This window comes from Dreissena polymorpha, chromosome 3, assembly GCF_020536995.1.
Source record: "Dreissena polymorpha isolate Duluth1 chromosome 3, UMN_Dpol_1.0, whole genome shotgun sequence".
Classification (NCBI taxonomy): Eukaryota; Metazoa; Mollusca; class Bivalvia; order Myida; family Dreissenidae; genus Dreissena; species Dreissena polymorpha.
In genome coordinates this window covers 15126385-15144798 of record NC_068357.1, presented here as the reverse complement: position 1 = coordinate 15144798, position 18414 = coordinate 15126385, and the positions used below count along the sequence as shown (strand labels likewise).

Here is an 18414-nt window from a genome sequence, read left to right as displayed (position 1 = left end):
CCCTTTTATACTTTGATAATTGAACATTTTGCTTAAATTGCCATAACTTCTTTTTTTATGATCAGATTTTATTAATACTTTGACTAAACAACACTTAACCTGAATGCCACAATGGATTCCACTCAAACAAAACTCCACGCCCCAACCCAGAATCCTTTCCCCCCCCCCCCCTCCCCCCCCCAATTTTTTATATTTTTTTCCTTTTTTTTATTTTTGAAAGATCATCTTATAAATGACCACACCCCACAGCTCTTGTTATGTTCCCCAGTCTATTCTGGGAAACATATTGCTTTTTCCCTGTGTGTTTGTTGGTTTGTTTGCGTCAAATTTTAACATTGGCCATAACTTTTGCAATATTGAAGATAGCAACTTGATATTTGCCATGCATGTGTATCTCATGGAGCTGCACATTTTGAGTGGTGAAAGGTCAAGGTCATGCTTCAAGGTCAAAGGTCAAATATATGGGGGCAACATAGTGTTTCACAACCACATCTTGTTTCTCTTTACGTTAGGCTAAAGGAATGCAGATACTCAAAGAATGTATTGGTGTAGCCTAACTGTTATGACAAACAAAGGTGACCTTGTGGGTAGTGCAACTGTCTAAGGAGCAACGGGTCGAAGTCTTCTTTGGAGATTGTTCTTGTTTGTATCCTACCCATAACCAGAGGTAATGGTTGCATTCCTGCTGAGCACCAAGCCTATTTTTTACAAATGTGTGCCTATTTGAAGTGAAACTGTAGTAGAGATGTTCACCAGAAAGAACGTGTCCCATAAGACAAAAGAAAACGCCTTTGGGATGATTGAAATAATTATTAACAGAAGTTTAAATTTGTATTAATGTTTATTCTTTCAGTTTCCATGACAGCAATTTTCTACTGACCAATCAGGTTCTCCACGTGTTCTTTGTATGTCTGCCTGTGTTTTGGACTCTTGGTGTTCTCTCGCCCGTTGATGCATTCCTTCTTTACCTGCTGGAACAGGCTCATGTGTTCTTATTTGGGGGCTCATACATGGCATCAGATTTAAGGTATGTCCCATGCATTTGAAAAATTAAAGGTATCTTTCAAAATGAAACACTTTTTTAGTCAAATTAAGTTTTACAAAAACATATATCTGTAAAAATTTGACACTTTGAACATTAAGTTCAACCATGTGATTCAAATATGGAATTTGTGTATAATGATTTCATGCAAAGAAAACTTTGCAATAAAGAAGAACTCTGTTTCAAGTATAGGTAGTGATTGGTTAATTGGATTTTTTGTGTGCAAATTCTTAAGTTTTTAATAAGAGGAGCAACATAAGTATGGCAATATTACATAAGTTGTTACTGTATGTTTGGGTAAAAGACTCTTTTTTCCAGACAAAAGATGCCTGCAACTTATACACCTGTGCATCTATTTATGTTCAAAATATAAAAAGTCAGAATGTCAGATTTTAAGTAAAAATTTCATGAATGCGCAAGTACCAGTAATTGGTTTCGCTGTTTTCATTAAACAATTTTACACTTAAGTCTGTAATACTCTACTGAACAAATAGTATAGGAGTACTTGGTATATGTAACATGCATAGTAACACGTTATTGGTACTTGTTTTTATTTCCAGGCTCATTACATTCTGTGTGTTGTCCACGGGCGTGTACCTGGGTGCATTCTACATCTCATCATGCCTGGGAACCATCCTCATATCATCACTGGCTGGCTACCTGCTCAGTACGGATCTTGGAGGTCTTGGCTCCCAGCTCTGGGCTCTTCTCAACAGGAACCGGGTGTCGGCTGTTAGAGACTGGGCACCAGTGAGGAATGGCAGTCCTGTGAAGAAGTTCCTGTGGAAGTGGGGAGTCCTGGAGATTGTGTATCACACGGTGATGCTGGCAGTAGTCGGAGTTGTGGCTGGTATTACTTTACTTTTCAACTGCTCATTTTGTTACTATACTTATAATTTTTAACCAGGTTTTCCGAAGGAACAAACTGGTTATTAGATTGGCGAATGCGGGCGGGCTGGCGGGCGGGCGGAACAAGCTTGTCCGGGCCATAACTATGTCGTACATTGTCAGATTTTAAAATCATTTGGCACATTTGTTCACCATCATTGGACAGTGTGTCGCGCGAAATAATTACGTCGATATCTCCAAGGTCAAGGTCACACTTTGAGTTCAAAGGTCAAAAATGGCCATAAATGAGCTTGTCCTGGCCATAACTATGTCATTCATTGTGAGATTTTAAAATCATTTGGCACATTTGTTCACCATCATGGGACGGTGTGTCGAACGAAAGAATCACGTCAATATCTCCAATGTCAAGGTCGCCACGACTAAAAATAGATTTTTTTTTAAAACAAACTTACAAAGGGGGTTAATTTTGTTTGTTCATTTCAAAAGTTCAGTTTGAGTTTTCTCCCTTTATCAGATTTTTTTTTCACAATGAAAACCTGGTTTTGTGACAATTTTGTCCCTTGTTATAAATTAAAGAATGTATGAATAAATATTTTAGCTGGATTTATAAAATAATTGTTTCATAGAGACATTCTCAACCTGTAGGTGGTGTGACATTCTCAAGTCCCATTCCTAGGATGAACCATTACTGCTGTGATCAAGTCCCGGTAGAATTAGTACTTGGTGTGATCAAGTCCCAAGTCCCATTCCTAGGTAGAACCAGTGTTTTGTGTGATCAAGTCCCATTGTAGGTAGAACCAGTACTTTGTGTGATCAAGGCCCATTGTAGGTAGAACCAGTACTTGGTGTGATCAAGTCCCATTCCTTGGTAGAACTAGTACTTGGTGTGATCAAGTCTCATTCCTAGGTAGAACCAGTAATTGGTGTGATCAAGTCCCACTCCTAGGTAGAATAAGTACTTGGTGGTGTGATCAAGTCCCATTCCTAGGTAGAAACAGTGCTTGGTGTGATCAAGTCCCATTCCTTGGTAGAACTAGTACTTGGTGTGATCAAGTCCCATTCCTAGGTAGAACCAGTACTTGGTGTGATCAAGCCTCATTCCTATGTAGAACCAGTACTTGGTGTGATCAAGTCCCACTCCTAGGTAGAATAAGTACTTGGTGTGATCAAGTCCCATTCCTAAGTCGAACCAGTTCTTGGTGTGATCAAGTCCCATTCCTAGGTAGAACCAGTACTTGGTGTGATCAAGTCCCATTCCTAGGTAGAACCAGTACTTGGTGTGATCAAGTCCCATTCCTATGTAGAACAAGTACTTTGTGTGATCAAGTTCCATTCCTAGATAGAACCAGTACTTGGTATGATCAAGTCCCATTCCTAGGTAAAACCAGTGCTTTGTGTGATCAAGTCCTATTGTAGGTAGAACCAGTACTTTGTGTGATCAAGTCCCATTCCTAGGTAGAACCAGTACTTTGTGTGATCAAATCCCATTCCTAGGTAGAACAAGTACTTGATGTGATCAAGTTCCATTCCTAGATAAAACCATTACTTGGTGTGATCAAGTCCCATTCCTACGTAGAACCAGTGTTTGGTGTGATCAAGTTCCTTTCTTAGGAAGAATAAGTACTTGGTGTGATCAAGTCCAACTCCTAGGTAGAACCAGTGCTTGGTGTGATCAAGTCCTATGCATAGGTACAACCAGTACTTGGTGTGATTAAGTCCCTTTCCTAGGTAGAACCAGTACTTGGTGTGATCAAGCATTCCTTGGGAGTACTTGGTTTGATCAAGTCCCATTCCTAGAACCAGTAATTTGTGTGATCAAGTTCCATTCCTAGGTAGAACCAGTACTTGGTGTGATCATGTCCCATTCCTAGATGTGATAAAGTCCCGTACCTAGGTAGAACCAGTACTTAGTGTGATCAAGTCCCTTTCCTAGGTAGAACCAGTACTTTGTGTGATCCAAGTCCCATTCGTAGGTAGAACCAGTACTTGGTGTGATCAAGTTACATTCCTAGATAGAACCAGTACTTTTTGTGATCAAGTTCCATTCCTAGGTAGAACCAGTACTTGGTGTAACCAACCAGTACTTGGTGTGATCAAGTCCCATTCCTAGGTAGAACCAGTACTTGGTGTGATCAAGTTCCATTCCTAGATAGAACCAGTACTTTGTGTGATCAAGTTTCATTCCTAGGTAGAACCAGTACTTGGTGGTGTGATCAAGTCCCATTCCTAGGTAGAACCAGTACTTGGTGTAATCAAGTCTCATTCCTAGGTGATCAAGTCCCATTCATAGAGCCAGTACTTTGTGTGATCAAGTCCCATTCCTAGGTAGAACCAGTACTTTGTGTGATCAAGTTCCATTCATAGGTAGAACCAGTACTTGGTGTGATCAAGTCCCATTCCTAGAACCAGCATTTGGTGTGATCAAGTCCCATTCCTAGGTAGAACCAGTACTTGGTGTGATCAAGTCCCATTCCTAGGTAGAACCAGTACTTGGTGTGATCAAGTCCCATTCCTAGGTAGAACAAGTACTTTGTGTGATCAAGTTCCATTCCTAGGTAGAACCAATACTTGGTGTGATCAAGTCCCATTCCTAGGTAGAACAAGTACTTTGTGTGATCAAGTTCCATTCCTAGGTAAAACCAGTACTTGATGTGATCAAGTCTCATTCCTAGAACCAGTACTTTGTGTGATCAAGTTCCATTCCTAGGTAGAACCAGTACTTGGTGTGATCATGTCCCATTCCTAGTACCAGTACTTGGTGTGATCAAGTCCTGTACCTGGGTAGAACCAGTGCTTGGTGTGATAAAGTCCCGTTCCTTGGTAGAACCAGTACTTGGTGTGATCAAATCCCATTCCTAGATAGAACCAGTACTTGGTGTGATCAAGTCCCATTCCTTGGTAGAACCAGTACTTGGTAAGATCAAGTCCCATGCCTAGATAGAACCAGTACTTGCTGTTATCAAATCCCATTCCTAGATAGAACCAGTACTTGCTGTGATCAAGTCCCATTTCTAGGTAGAACCAATGCTTTCTGTGATCAAGTCCCATTCTTAGGTTAAACCAGTACTTAGTGTCTTAAGAAAGCTTCTGAGAATGCTTCTCAACTGGAAATCAAACCTGGGACATCTCATATTCTTGGTTATAGGATGGACACCATATCCATGGCACCGCTGTGACCACTGGTCCACTGCTTGCTTATGTGTTTTATATCAGATCTAAGTAAAGTTAGAGAGGATATCTGTAAGATTTTGTGAAATATCGATTTTAATTCACGAGTGATCAGAGAAAATATGTTTTTTCTATGCTCAGGAGTGAATTAAAATCGATATTCCATCATATCCAACATGTTTTCTATTTATTTTATGCTTACAAATAATAAATTTTGTTCTTTTGCCATTCCGGGAAATATGATTCCCCGTTGGATGCCCCGAAATGTTATTACATGTATATTCAATGGAAGCTTATCCGTATGTTTTTATAAACATTCAAATCTAACGTTGGGGGTCACAATTGGAAAACCAAAGATATCTGAAAATAGGACCGGTCATACATTGAAAATAAACCAAAACATGAAGATGTAAAAGCTGTTTTCTGAATTTAATTTTATGACAATTTATTTAGAATTTATTTATTAAAATATTACATTGATTCATTATATTATACTTGCAAATTAACAGATTTTAATATTTAAAAAGTTATTTATACTTATTTATGTTCTTAAAGAACAAAGGGAATAATTTTGGTAGTTCATACAATTGTATTTATGTGTTTATGTATCTGTCTGCTATTTGTAGGTCTGGTGAACAGCAAAAGTCAAACAATATCATCATCAAGTTGGAAAATCCTGGGCTACTGCATCATTGGTGTGTGTGTGTTTGAGAAAGTAGTGAGAGACCTGCAGGGAGTGTTTATTTGTTTCGGCCTGTGGAGGAATCCTTTATTTCCACCCAGCCTCTCTTCAGGAACCTTGAAGGGAAGAAAAAAGATGTTACTTACACTTGGCATTATAAGAAGAATAGTAGTCAACTGGGGTAGGATATTTTGATTATGTTCAGAAGATATGAGGCGTGTTCTGAGATAACTGGGCATACTGCATTTGGGTAAAGTGTCATTCCAGATTAGCCTGTGCGATCCGCACAGGCTAACTAGGGACGACACTTTTCGCTTTTATGCTTTTTTTGTTAGCTCACCTGAGCTCATGGTGAGCTTTTGTGATCGCCTTTTGTCCGTCATCCGTTGTGCATTGTGCTGCGTCAACATTTGCCTTGTTAACTCTCTAGAGGGCACATTTATTGTCCAATCTTCATGATATTATGTCAGAAGATTGGTCTCAATTATATCTTAGACGAGTTTGAAAATGGAAACGTTTGCTTGAAAAACATGGCTGCCAAGGGGCGGGGCATTTTTCCTTATATGGCGATATATGGCTATAGTAAAATCTTGTTAACACTCTAGATGTCACATTTATTGTCTGATCTTCATGAAACTTGGTCAGGAGATTCATCCCAATAATATCTTGAATGAGTTTTAAAATGATGCTGGTTGGTTGAAAAACATGGCCGCCAGGGGGCGGGGCATTTTTCCTTATATGGCTATAGTAAAACCTTGTTAACACTTTAGAGGCCACATTTATTTTCCGATCTTCATGAAACTTACTCAGAAGATTTGTTCCAATGATATCTTGGATGAGTTAAAAAAATGGTAACGTTTGCTTGAAAAACATGGCTGCCAAGGGGCGGGGCATTTTTCCTTATATGGCTATTGTAAAATCTTGTTAACACTCTAGAGGCCACATTTATAGTTCGAGCTTCATGAAACTCGGTCAGAAGATTCATCCCAATAATATCTTGGATGAGTTCAAAAATGATGCCGGTTGGTTGCAAAACATGGCCACCACGGGGGCGGGGCATTTTTCCTTACATGGCTATAGTAAAACCTTGTTAACACTCTAGAGGTCACATTTATATTCCGATCATCATGAAACTTGGTCAGAAGATTCATCACGATAATATCTTGGACAAGTTCAAAAATGATGCCGGTTGGTTAAAAAACATGGCTGCCAGGGGGCGGGGCATTTTTCCTTATATGGCTATAGTAAAACCTTGTTAACACTCTAGAGGCCACATTAATTTTTCCGATCTTCATGAAACTTGGTCCCAATGATATCTTGGATGAGTTTGAAAATGGTTTTGGTTGCTTTGAAAACATGGCCACCAGGGGGCGGGCCATTTGGCCTTATATGGCTATATATGGCTATAGTAAAATCTTGTTAACACTCTAGAGGCCACATTTTTTGTCTAGTCTTCATGAAATTTGGTCAGATGATTGGTCTCAATGATATCTTGGATTAGTTTGAAAATAATTATGTTTGCTTGAAAAACATGGCTTCCAAGGGGCAGGGCAATTTTCCTTATATGGCTGTAGTAAAATCTTGTTAACACTCTAGAGGCCACATTTACTGTCCGATCTTCATGAAACTTGGTCAAAAGATTCATCCCGATAATATCTTGGACGAGTTTAAAAATGATGCCGGTTGGTTAAAAAACATGGCTGCCAGAGGGCGGGGCATTTTTCCTTATATGGCTATAGTAAAACCTTGTTAACACTCTAGAGGCCACATTTATTTTCCGATCTTCATGAAACTTGGTCAGAAGATTTGTTCCAATAATATCTTGTTATCTCAGGTGAGCGACTTTGGGCCTTTCAGGCCCTTTTGTTTAAATGAAGTCTCTTCTTTGCAAAAATCCAATTTAGGCGGAAAGTGTCGTCCCTGATTAGCCTGTGCAAACTGCACAGGCTAATCTGGTAGGACACTTTACGCACATGCATTAAACCCTGTTTTCTCAGACTCTTATATTTGCCTCGCTCTGGGAATATGGGCTTAATGATGCGTGTAAAGTGTCGTCCCAGATTAGCCTGTGAAGTCCACACAGGCTAATCAAAAATGAAATTTTCCACATAAACTTGAATATTTGCTAAGAAGAGACTTTCTTTTAACAGAAAATACTATTTAAGCTGAAAGTTTTTGATACACACATGCATTAAGTCGTATTTCCCAGAGTTATTCATATTTATTGTATGCGTATATTCTTGTTTCGTTGTGTATACACATTTTCCTATATTATGTTTATATGAATTAGTATCCACAACATTTCTTGTGTGTAACCCATGTTTTAATGTAAGAACTTTTTATCAAATATTATGAACAATTAAGCAGAAACTACATATTTTGATTGTTCAAATTGTGGTTAAATTGAAAATACCTGTAGTGGCATAATTGTGACCTTTAAATTGTTATCCAAAGCTGGGCCACTCTTGATGCTGGCTTATCTGTGCCTGGTGATCATTGCCAATGGTGAGGATACAAAGTCAGTGTCTGCAACACGTCATCTTGACCATGCCACTTCCGTCTGGTATATCTTCGGGGTTGTGCGGGTTTACAGAGCGGTAAATACTTATTTGTTTTGTGTTGGGAAAATTGGACGTAGGTCATGTGTGTAAAGTATCCTCCCAGATTAGCCTGTGCAGTCCGCAATGGTCACATTTCTTGTTTTGATTTATTAATTTTCAGCTTTAAGTTTACATAAAATATGTAAGTACCAAAGATATTCGACTTAGAAAATGTATTTGTTGTAGTTAAATCAGGTTACTGACCAAAAATGTCAACCATATTATCAAATAGGAAGAATATTTTGAGGGCTGTCTCTTGGGACAGTTCTTGTTTAATAATGGTGTTCTTTTGTGTGGTGTGTTTTATTTATTTCATGTTGTCTTTCAGATTTGGCAGCACACAGTCCATTCCCTATTGGAACTTTCTATCAGCCATCTTGTTCTAGTAACCATGACAACCAACACAACAGTGCTCCAGTGGGGCATACCGATCTTAGCAATGCTCGTGTCCCTCTGCAGAGATCGTCTCTACAACTTTTCAGACAAACTTTACTTTTACTTGACGCTCCTCATCAGCTCCTGGACTGACAAGAAGCAGCGGCGATCTTCTACCGTACCAATCATCATTGTCTCAGTTATTCTGTTCCCATTAGTACTGGGCATTATTGCGGTAGCATCAGCTCTGGCCATTCCGCTGTTACCTTTGTTTACTCTTCCCATGGTGCTGTTTTCTTTTCCGCGACCTTTGCGATCTTGGCCTGAGGAAGTTGGGGCCTCAGCGAACAATTGTCCAGATACTAACTTCTACAAACAGCTAGCTCCAGAACTGTCGAGGGCATTGTCTTCAGGATTCGCAAATGGAAGCTTAGGTAAATTATTTTGTTGATAAGGAATAACTTAAGATTTGATTGTTTTGATGATGATGATAAATATGGGCTGTGCTCTGTGAAAAAGGGGTTTAATGCATGTGCGTTAAGTGTTGTCCCAGATTGCCTGAGCATTCCGCACAGGTTAATCAGGGACGACACTTTCCGCTTTAACTGGATTTTTTTCTATAAAGAGTCTTTCTTTAAACAGAAAATATCATACAAGCCGAAAGTGCCGTCCCTTATTAGCCTGTGCGGACGACATTGGCTTATCTGGGATTACTAATTAAACACATACATTAAACCCCCTTTTCACAGAGCACGGCCAAATTCATATTAGTCAAAGTCTGGCATGCCAGTTATGTATTGTAGTATCTTGGTCTACAGTCTACAGAAAATGATATAAGTTGTAGAAGCACACTAATTTTCTCACATTTCTCAAGCAAATAATTTGAAACTTAACGCTATCTCCATGATATCTAGTTTTTTCATCCTCAGTGCTAAACTTTTTCTTACGTTATTTGCCTTTCCTTCATAGCTAAGAAAGCGGTGCTAGAGTATTACTCATTGTTGTGGTTAAGTTTCATTGGGGCCACATTTTTTGGAAAATTGGGCTTTATATATGTGCGTTAAGTTTCATGGTAGATAAGCCAGTGCAGTCCACACAGACTAATCAAGGACAACACTTTCCACTTTTATGGAATTTTTGTTTAAAGGATGTCTCTTCTAAGTGCAAAATCAAGTTTAGGCGGAGTGTTGTCTTTTATTAGCCTGTTTGGACTGCACAAGCTAATCTGAGACGACACTTTATGCATGTGCATTAAGCTAAGTTTTCCCAGAACAAGGCTTTTTTACTGCAATGTTTGTATTTCACAGGGGAGCCCAGTCCAGGCAATCACTACCTGGTTCGCTATCAGGACCGACTTGTCTGGATCGTAGTGCTGGAACGTGGTGCCACATATTGTGTCCTGAACATCAAAGGGCTTGAACTCCAGGAAACCTCCTGCCACACTGTTGAGGCAGCCAGAATCGATGAAATCTTTGAGAACGCTCTAGAGCTTCGTGAAGGCTGTTCACGCATGATGGGGAAAATAAACGAGTATCCTCTACATACGTTGACTCCCGCAGATGTGAGCTACATAGAGACTTTCTCAGATGCTCGGAATGTGCTCACAGGAATTATTGACACTCCAAATGCTACTGAAGACACCATGAAAGCATTCTTGAAGAGCCTAGTGTGGATTGTGTTGAAATATGTGAAGGGAAATCACAAAATCAAAGCAAACAAGTTAAAGGGTGAATCGGTAGTAACAGAAAAACAGAATGTTGTAAAAACAGAAAAACATGAACTGAAAGAACTAAGTGGGAATAATAATACTTCAAATTCTTTACAATCAACAAAGAAAGTTCCTCTAGAGCCTCTAGATCTAGGTTTTGAAGATAAACCAGAGTCACCCCCGCCACCTCCATACCAAGCAACGGTTGCTAAGCAGAAGAAAATGGTGTCCTCATGGGGTTCCCTAGCCAGCTTCACAGACAGCATCTTTTCAGAAGACGAAGGGGCCGGCAAGAAGAAATCCTCCAGAACTCCAGCCAATGGCAACAAACATGTGGGTGGAAAGAGAACCAAGAGCCCTGATATTGAGGATCTATTCGACGAGTTCAACATCGGAATGCCCGCTTTCGACGTGACCAAACCGAACCCTCAGGTTCAGAACAAATTTGGTTCAAAGTCATACGGTAACAGTATCTATAGACCTCAAACAAATTTGGCTGGTTCACCAGATTACAAATCTCCATTTTCATCGCAGTTAAGTATACCGCACGAGTGGCGGGAGTTACCACTGGACACTTCTCAGATATCTAGACATGTAAGCAAGTTTCCTGTGGACTGGTACAAGTATGTGCTGTCATGTGTTGATCTCACGTGTGAAAATGTACCCAAGGATCAAGTGCTCAAAGATGTTGTAAATGATGACACATTGCGGAACTGTTACGCTCAACTGATCATGGCCTGCTACTCGATATTTGAAAGCCAAGGTGAGTATATGGCATGAAATATATATGAGTCTAGCTGTTGGAAAATTGGTCTTAATGCATGTGTGTAAAGTGTCATCCCAGATTAGTTTTAAAGTCTGCACATGCTAATCAGTGATAACACTTTCTGCCTAGACTAGATTTTTTCCCCAAGATACCTTGTAAACGAAATATTCCATAAGCGCGGAAAGTGTCATCCCTGATAAGCCTGTATTGACTGCACAGACTTACCTGGGATAACACTTCACGCACTTGCATTAAGCCCCATTATCCCAGAGGGCGGCCCATATAGATAATAGATATTCTACTTTTTTCCAAAATTAGCGTAACTTTTATAAATTCTTCATTTTTGTCCAGCCGGCTTCCTGTCAGTTCCATGTTCCCAATGGTGGTTTGGTGTTTGTGCTAGCGTTTGTCTGTCCAGGTGTCTGTTTGACCATACATGACTGTCTAGACTGTTGGTTTATCATTCATCATAGAATTTACAAAGTACGTACTACACATGTTCATCATGTGGAAACAAGCTCAAGGTCATGGTCGCTTTTAGAGATAAAAGGTTAAGTTTGAGCATAATTCATCTTGAAACTTCATTATACATCAGGCAATTTTAAAGTGACTTATGCTAATGTTCACCATGCTGAGACAGTGTTTAGCTTGAAAAATGTTCCTAACTTTAAGTTCACGGTCTTAATGAGATATCAAAGTTAAAAGATTGGCATGGGATAACTTTTCTAAACAGTAATTTGATCATTCATCTAAACTGTGTTGCTAGTTCAAAGGTAAAGATCAGTTGTAAGATATGGGCATCATACGGCTACATGTAGCACATTCAACTGGCAGTTTAAATTGTCTAGCACATGCTCCTCTTAGTTGGATGACATCCAAGCTATGCTAATGTCCAGACCTCAATGGTTACACTGTCATGTTTACCTCAGATATTCTTATTGTTAGCTGTAATGGTAGGTGGCCCTCTGACATCTGACTGTGAGTGTTCATTGAAAGTAATTAGTTTTCAACAATTTGCTTCTAACAACATCTCTTTAACTGCCCCTGGGGTTATAACTGGCCATAACCAATTGGTCACATGATTTATGTAGACTTATATAGTGAACAACTATACAAAAAATCTTTGAAATCAAAATTCCCAGGGGCTTAGATATCATATGTGGTATGAACCATCATAAAAAGGTCCTGTACGAAGTTTGTTTAAATTCTGGCCCTGGTGTCAAAAATAGCCATCTCCCAGTGGTCACATGTTTGGTATAGACTTACCACCCAAAATGTGCTTCTTTGAAACTGCAAGTGTCCGGGTAAATATGCCATTTTATACAACCACATTGTAGGCTACTCTGGTGCCAGTTTCTTGTACAAGAGCTACATGGGCGAGGTGTCTGTCAACGCCATGTGGGACTGGCTGGGAGAACACACTGACCTGCAGGCACTCGTCAAGAAGGCTTTCAGGTGAGAATCAATGTGACATACTTGACCTTATTGTAAGCTATGGTTTAATTAAACATGTTTAAGTAAGTCTGGGACACTGATCTCTTGTCTGACGCTGACAAGATATTCAAATTAGCCTAACATTTTTCGGTATTAATGTTGAAAATATACAACAAAAAATTTCTGAAATAAAACACGCAAAAGAACATGACATGACCTTATGAAAATAAAAAAATATGTCACAATACACGTGTTTTGCTGTCTTCAGTTTAGTAGAAATGCATTTTAGTTTCTTCACCAGGTGTAATTTTTTCAATGCAGGCGTGATGATGGGATAAATTTGAGCCTTGTACTGGGAAAACCGAGCTAAAATGCACAGGTTAATCAGGGACGACAATTTCCACTTCTAATGTATTTTTTGTTGAAAGGAAGCTCTTCTTAACAAAAGTCCAGTGTGGACTTCACAGGCTAATCTGGGACAACACTTTACACACATGCATTAAGCCCCGTTTTCCCAGACCGAGGGTCATTGGTTCAATTAACCATGGTTTTATAAGTTTTGGAGACAGTTTTCTCTTTCTGTGGTGGAAAAAACTTCCTTTTGATGGCTACATTGTTCAGAGCTGTAGCACTGGTTAAACTTTGTGCTGATTTCGTTAGTGACCATAGTCAATTCTACTGGCTGTTGTGGTGTTGTACTGCAGGTATGGGTTTAAGCTGATGATAGACCAGATGCTGCTGGGGGAGTTCTCCACAGACGCAGACTGGCGCGAGGCCTTGGAAGAGTATGACACAGGCTGGTACATCGGTGTAGAACGGGAACAAGACTGGACCACTGCTATACTCAACCAGACTCCAAACATGTTCTCCATGGGACACAATACACAACAGGTAAGGAAGTAAACAAATTATGGGGAATTAAGTTTCAAAACTAAGTATTTCACAAATTATAGTTATCAGGTAAATTTTGATCTGTTTTTTGGAAGGATTATTCATAGGTTATTTTGCTATTAATTTTGTTTTCTGTCGACATACATATAAGCCTTGATCTGAGAGAACTGGGCTAAATGGATGTGCCTAAAATGTCAGCCCAGATATGCCTGTGAAGTCTGCACAGTCTTATCTAAGAAAAAACACTTTCCGCCTAAGCTCAATATTTTCCAAGAAGAGACTTCCTTTACACAAAACATACAATAACTGCACAAGCTTATCTGTGAAGACAAACACAAAACATACAATAACTGCACAAGCTTATCTGTGAAGACAAACACAAAACATACAATAACTGCACAAGCTTATCTGTGAAGACAAACACAAAACATACAATAACTGCACATGCTTATCTGTGAAGACAAACACAAAACATACAATAACTGCACATGCTTATCTGTGAAGACAAACACAAAACATACAATAACTGCACAAGCTTATCTGTGAAGACAAACACAAAACATACAATAACTGCACATGCTTATCTGTGAAGACAAACACAAAACATACAATAACTGCACAAGCTTATCTGTGAAGACAAACACAAAACATACAATTACTGCAAATGCTTATCTGTGAAGACAAACACAAAACATACAATAACTGCACAAGCTTATCTGTGAAGGCAAACACAAAACATACAATAACTGCACAAGCTTATCTGTGAAGACAAACACAAAACATACAATAACTGCACATGCTTATCTGTGAAGACAAACACAAAACATACAATAACTGCACATGCTTATCTGTGAAGACAAACACAAAACATACAATAACTGCACAAGCTTATCTGTGAAGACAAACACAAAACATACAATAACTGCACATGCTTATCTGTGAAGACAAACACAAAACATACAATAACTGCACAAGCTTATCTGTGAAGACAAACACAAAACATACAATAACTGCACATGCTTATCTGTGAAGACAAACACAAAACATACAATAACTGCACAAGCTTATCTGTGAAGACAAACACAAAACATACAATAACTGCACATGCTTATCTGTGAAGACAAACACAAAACATACAATAACTGCACAAGCTTATCTGTGAAGACAAACACAAAACATACAATAACTGCACATGCTTATCTGTGAAGACAAACACAAAACATACAATAACTGCACAAGCTTATCTGTGAAGACAAACACAAAACATACAATAACTGCACATGCTTATCTGTGAAGACAAACACAAAACATACAATAACTGCACAAGCTTATCTGTGAAGACATACACAAAACATGCAATAACTGCACAAGCTTATCTGTGAAGACATACACAAAACATACAATAACTGCACAAGCTTATCTGTGAGGACAAACACAAAACATACAATAACTGCACAAGCTTATCTGTGAAGACATTTTACGTGAATGCATTTAGTCCGGTTTTTCCAGAAAGAGGTTCATATACTTTTATTTCAGAGCACCTACAACAGTCGCACGCTTACACTCCAGTCAATGCCTGTCTCCATTGGTCGTCTGAACCCAGAAGCTGTGCGCGGGCAATGGGCCAATCTGGGCCTGGAGCTCCTGTACATGACAAACGATGACGAGGAAAGATACAGTATCCAGGCCCATCCTGTGTTGCTAAGGAACCTCACAGTTCAGGCTGCTGACCCGCCCCTTGGTTACCCGATCTACTCGTCGCAGCCTATCAGTGTACCGCTTGCATAGCTCTGCGGTTTAACCCTTTACCACCTAGATATGCTGTTAAACTTATTTTTAGTTTATTCGAAAATTCAATTAATTTAAAGATTTTTCTTAAAAGATTTAAGTTTTAGGGGCTTTTTTCAAATCATAATATACTGATTAGAAGCAAACAGCATAAAACCTGAACAGACTGTGGGTTACTTTTATTCTGCGTGCATACAGCCATTTTCACTTTGCTTCTGAGCTGAGTGGGAAAGGGTTAAGCACCTGAGTTAGTGGCCATGGTACCATTTGTTACCAATCTTTTAATCTCAGCTATTCAGTGTATATGCCATCATTGTTAACTAGTGTTTTTTAGGCGTAGCTTGATGTCTTCACTGCTTTATAAGCTGAGTTGCCTAAAAATGCAGTCCCCTAAACAAGGTTGCCTTTTTTATACAGGCCTAATTTTCGCGGCAAAAACAGTATGGGCATTAGAGTGTAAGGGTAAAACCTAAAATGGGATAAATTGGGCAGTGCTTTGTGAAAAGGGGGTTTAATGCATGTGTGTAAAGTTTTGTCCCAGATCAGAGTCAACACTTTCCGCATTTATATTTTTATTTAAAGGAAGTCTCCTCTTAGCAAAGATCGAAGCGGAAAGTGTCCTCCCTTCTCACAGAGCACGGCCCATATAGATCAATGTCAGGTTAAAGTTTACAAGCTAGAAATTACTGTAGTCATTGAATGTTTATTGTGACCATCCCTTGTGAGAAATACACAGCATTAATTTTTACTGTGCGCTTGCATCATTTTTTTAAATGCAATTTTTAATGAAGTTGCATTCTTTTCAGGGTTTTGTATGTGAACTTGTATCGCATCAATTTACACATTTGAACATTCATTTTTGAATCAATCAACCACATAAAGATCTGAGTGTTTTTTCTCTCTTTTGTTTTATTTATATTTGACCTGTTCAGTCACTTTTGATTTTGATTGTTCTTTACTAGTTTTACCTTTGTTTTATCTTTACAAGTTTTACCTTTGTTTTATTGTCATGTTCTTTATCAATTTACTGGTATTGCAGGATTGCTCTTGATTTAAATCTGTTTTATCATTTTGATTTTCGCCTTTGAAACCAATACAGTTTTTACTTACCCTTTTTCTACAATGACTTGTATCTTGGGGAACAACCCTCTTGTGAAGTACCGTTTTTTCATGGAGTTATTGCCTTTTGATTTTATGTACGTATACAATTCAAAAATATGTATACATTTGACTTGATTGCTAATCAAAAGCCTCAGCTGATATGATGTAAATGTCAATTTTCATAGACATTTCATTTCTTCAATGTAAGGAATTAATTTTGCTTAATGAGTTGTCTTTATTGTATTGTGCTCTCTTGACATTATTCAGGTTATGTGTTGTTGCCACTCGATCTCCCATTCAGTTGTATTTTAAGAGGTAATTTAGAAGCAATTTTTAGTCAGAATTCATCGAAACTATGGAAAACTAGTAAGCTCCACTTCAATGATTTTATTGTTATTATTTTTTTACTTATAGTAGATCTATATATTTTTTATTTTATTGGACAATTCTTTGAACTGTGATGCTCTGTTTTTATGGTTTTACTCAGATTAATGGTACATTGAGGATTTCTGAACTTGGAATTTTGTTCACAGTTCTCCATTTTTCTGGAACTTAGGGCAAGAATGAAAAGTAAATGTATTTTTGATAATTTCATTTTCAATATCACATGAATTATGCCTAGGTACAGGGCATGATATTCTTTGAAGCGCAGTATCTTTGTATTATAAATGACATAGGCAAGCATCCATCAGTTTGATCACACCCTTGTATTTATGAGTAATGTTTCAATTATTAAATTGTTGTTAGTGTTTTTCTTTATTGTGTGATTTATTCAATCATTTTATGTACATACTATAAAACAGCACAAATCAAGCACTTTTTGATTTTGTGAAAGTATGATAGCACAAATTATTTTCATAACATTTGAACATTTCATATTGTGTTTCACGTTCGTTTCAATTATTTCTGGAGTGGAAGACATTAGATTCAGTAGAAATGGATATACCATTGTATAAATTGTGGTTGTTTACTACTTGTTAACAATGTTAGACACCATTTGATGTTTTAAGTAGAATACTTGATATTTGTATGTGAAGTCTGCTGTCATTTGTCTTGGTAACACATTGCTAACCATTTCATGCAGGGGCAACACTTACGTTATTGATGCATCACCTTGATATTATGTGAAAATGAATCGTGTAAAAGCAAGCAGTTAATTTAGGTCTGTTTCATTATACTCAGCATTGTTGTATGTTAAAAATGACCCTTCCTCTGGGAAACTGGGTTTAATGCATGTGTGTAAAGTGTCATCCCAGATTACCCATGTAGTCTGCTCAAGTTAAACAGGGACGACAATTTTCGCCTGAGCTTGGTTTTGGCTAAAAGAGACTCACTCTAAACGGAAGAAACGGTAATATACCATAAAAGCCAAAAGCGAACAGCACATACTAATCTGGGGCGACAATATACACATGCATTAAGCCCTGTTTTTCCAGAGCATGGCTCAAACATAAGAATAACATGGCTGTAAATCACAGTCAATTATCATGTATTGACTATGTATATATTGGGTGTTATGTTGCCGTTTTTATGTGGATATTCATTTCCCAGTCTGTGATATCACTATTTTGTTGACAATAAAATCTTTCTTGTAAATGGTTTGCAGCATGTTTTTCATCTGTTTATTACAAAAGCCATTAATTTTGGATGACTATTTTTTTAATGTAACAAGACGGGAGGCGGAAAACTACAACGGGCGAGGCATGGTATGGTATTGCGCAAGGGGGGGTTAGAGGGTTAGGGTTTGGGTTAGTGTTAGGGGTCGGGTTAGGGTTTGGGTTAGCCTAAACCCAACCCTAACCCTAACCCGACCCCTAATCCTAACCCTTACCCTAACCCTTTTTTGGGGTTATCACCCCTGACCATGCCTCGCCCGTTGTAGTTTTCCGCCTCCCTAACAAGACTGCTTCACATATTAGTTTATCAGTCCAACAACCATAGTAGGCCTCCTAGCTGTATCGTGGGTTCAATTCTGGGACCATCGGTTTTGCAGGACCTCATTAACCTTTT

At 38.5% G+C, this 18414-nt stretch overlaps 1 protein-coding gene across 1 annotated transcript in view; it reads left to right on the top strand.

Annotated features, from left to right (window-relative positions):
• LOC127873056 (pecanex-like protein 4) overlaps positions 1–18005 on the top strand; it is a 48646-nt gene extending 30641 nt beyond the window's left edge. Inside the window, exons 6-14 of the mRNA XM_052416628.1 lie at positions 854–1027; positions 1603–1892; positions 5686–5922; positions 8196–8338; positions 8670–9150; positions 10024–11187; positions 12528–12645; positions 13329–13515; positions 15052–18005. Of these exons, the coding sequence (XP_052272588.1) occupies positions 854–1027; positions 1603–1892; positions 5686–5922; positions 8196–8338; positions 8670–9150; positions 10024–11187; positions 12528–12645; positions 13329–13515; positions 15052–15303 (3046 nt within the window). The 3' untranslated portion in view covers positions 15304–18005. The remainder of the gene's footprint in view (positions 1–853; positions 1028–1602; positions 1893–5685; positions 5923–8195; positions 8339–8669; positions 9151–10023; positions 11188–12527; positions 12646–13328; positions 13516–15051) is intronic.
• Positions 18006–18414: the final 409 nt, after the last annotated feature.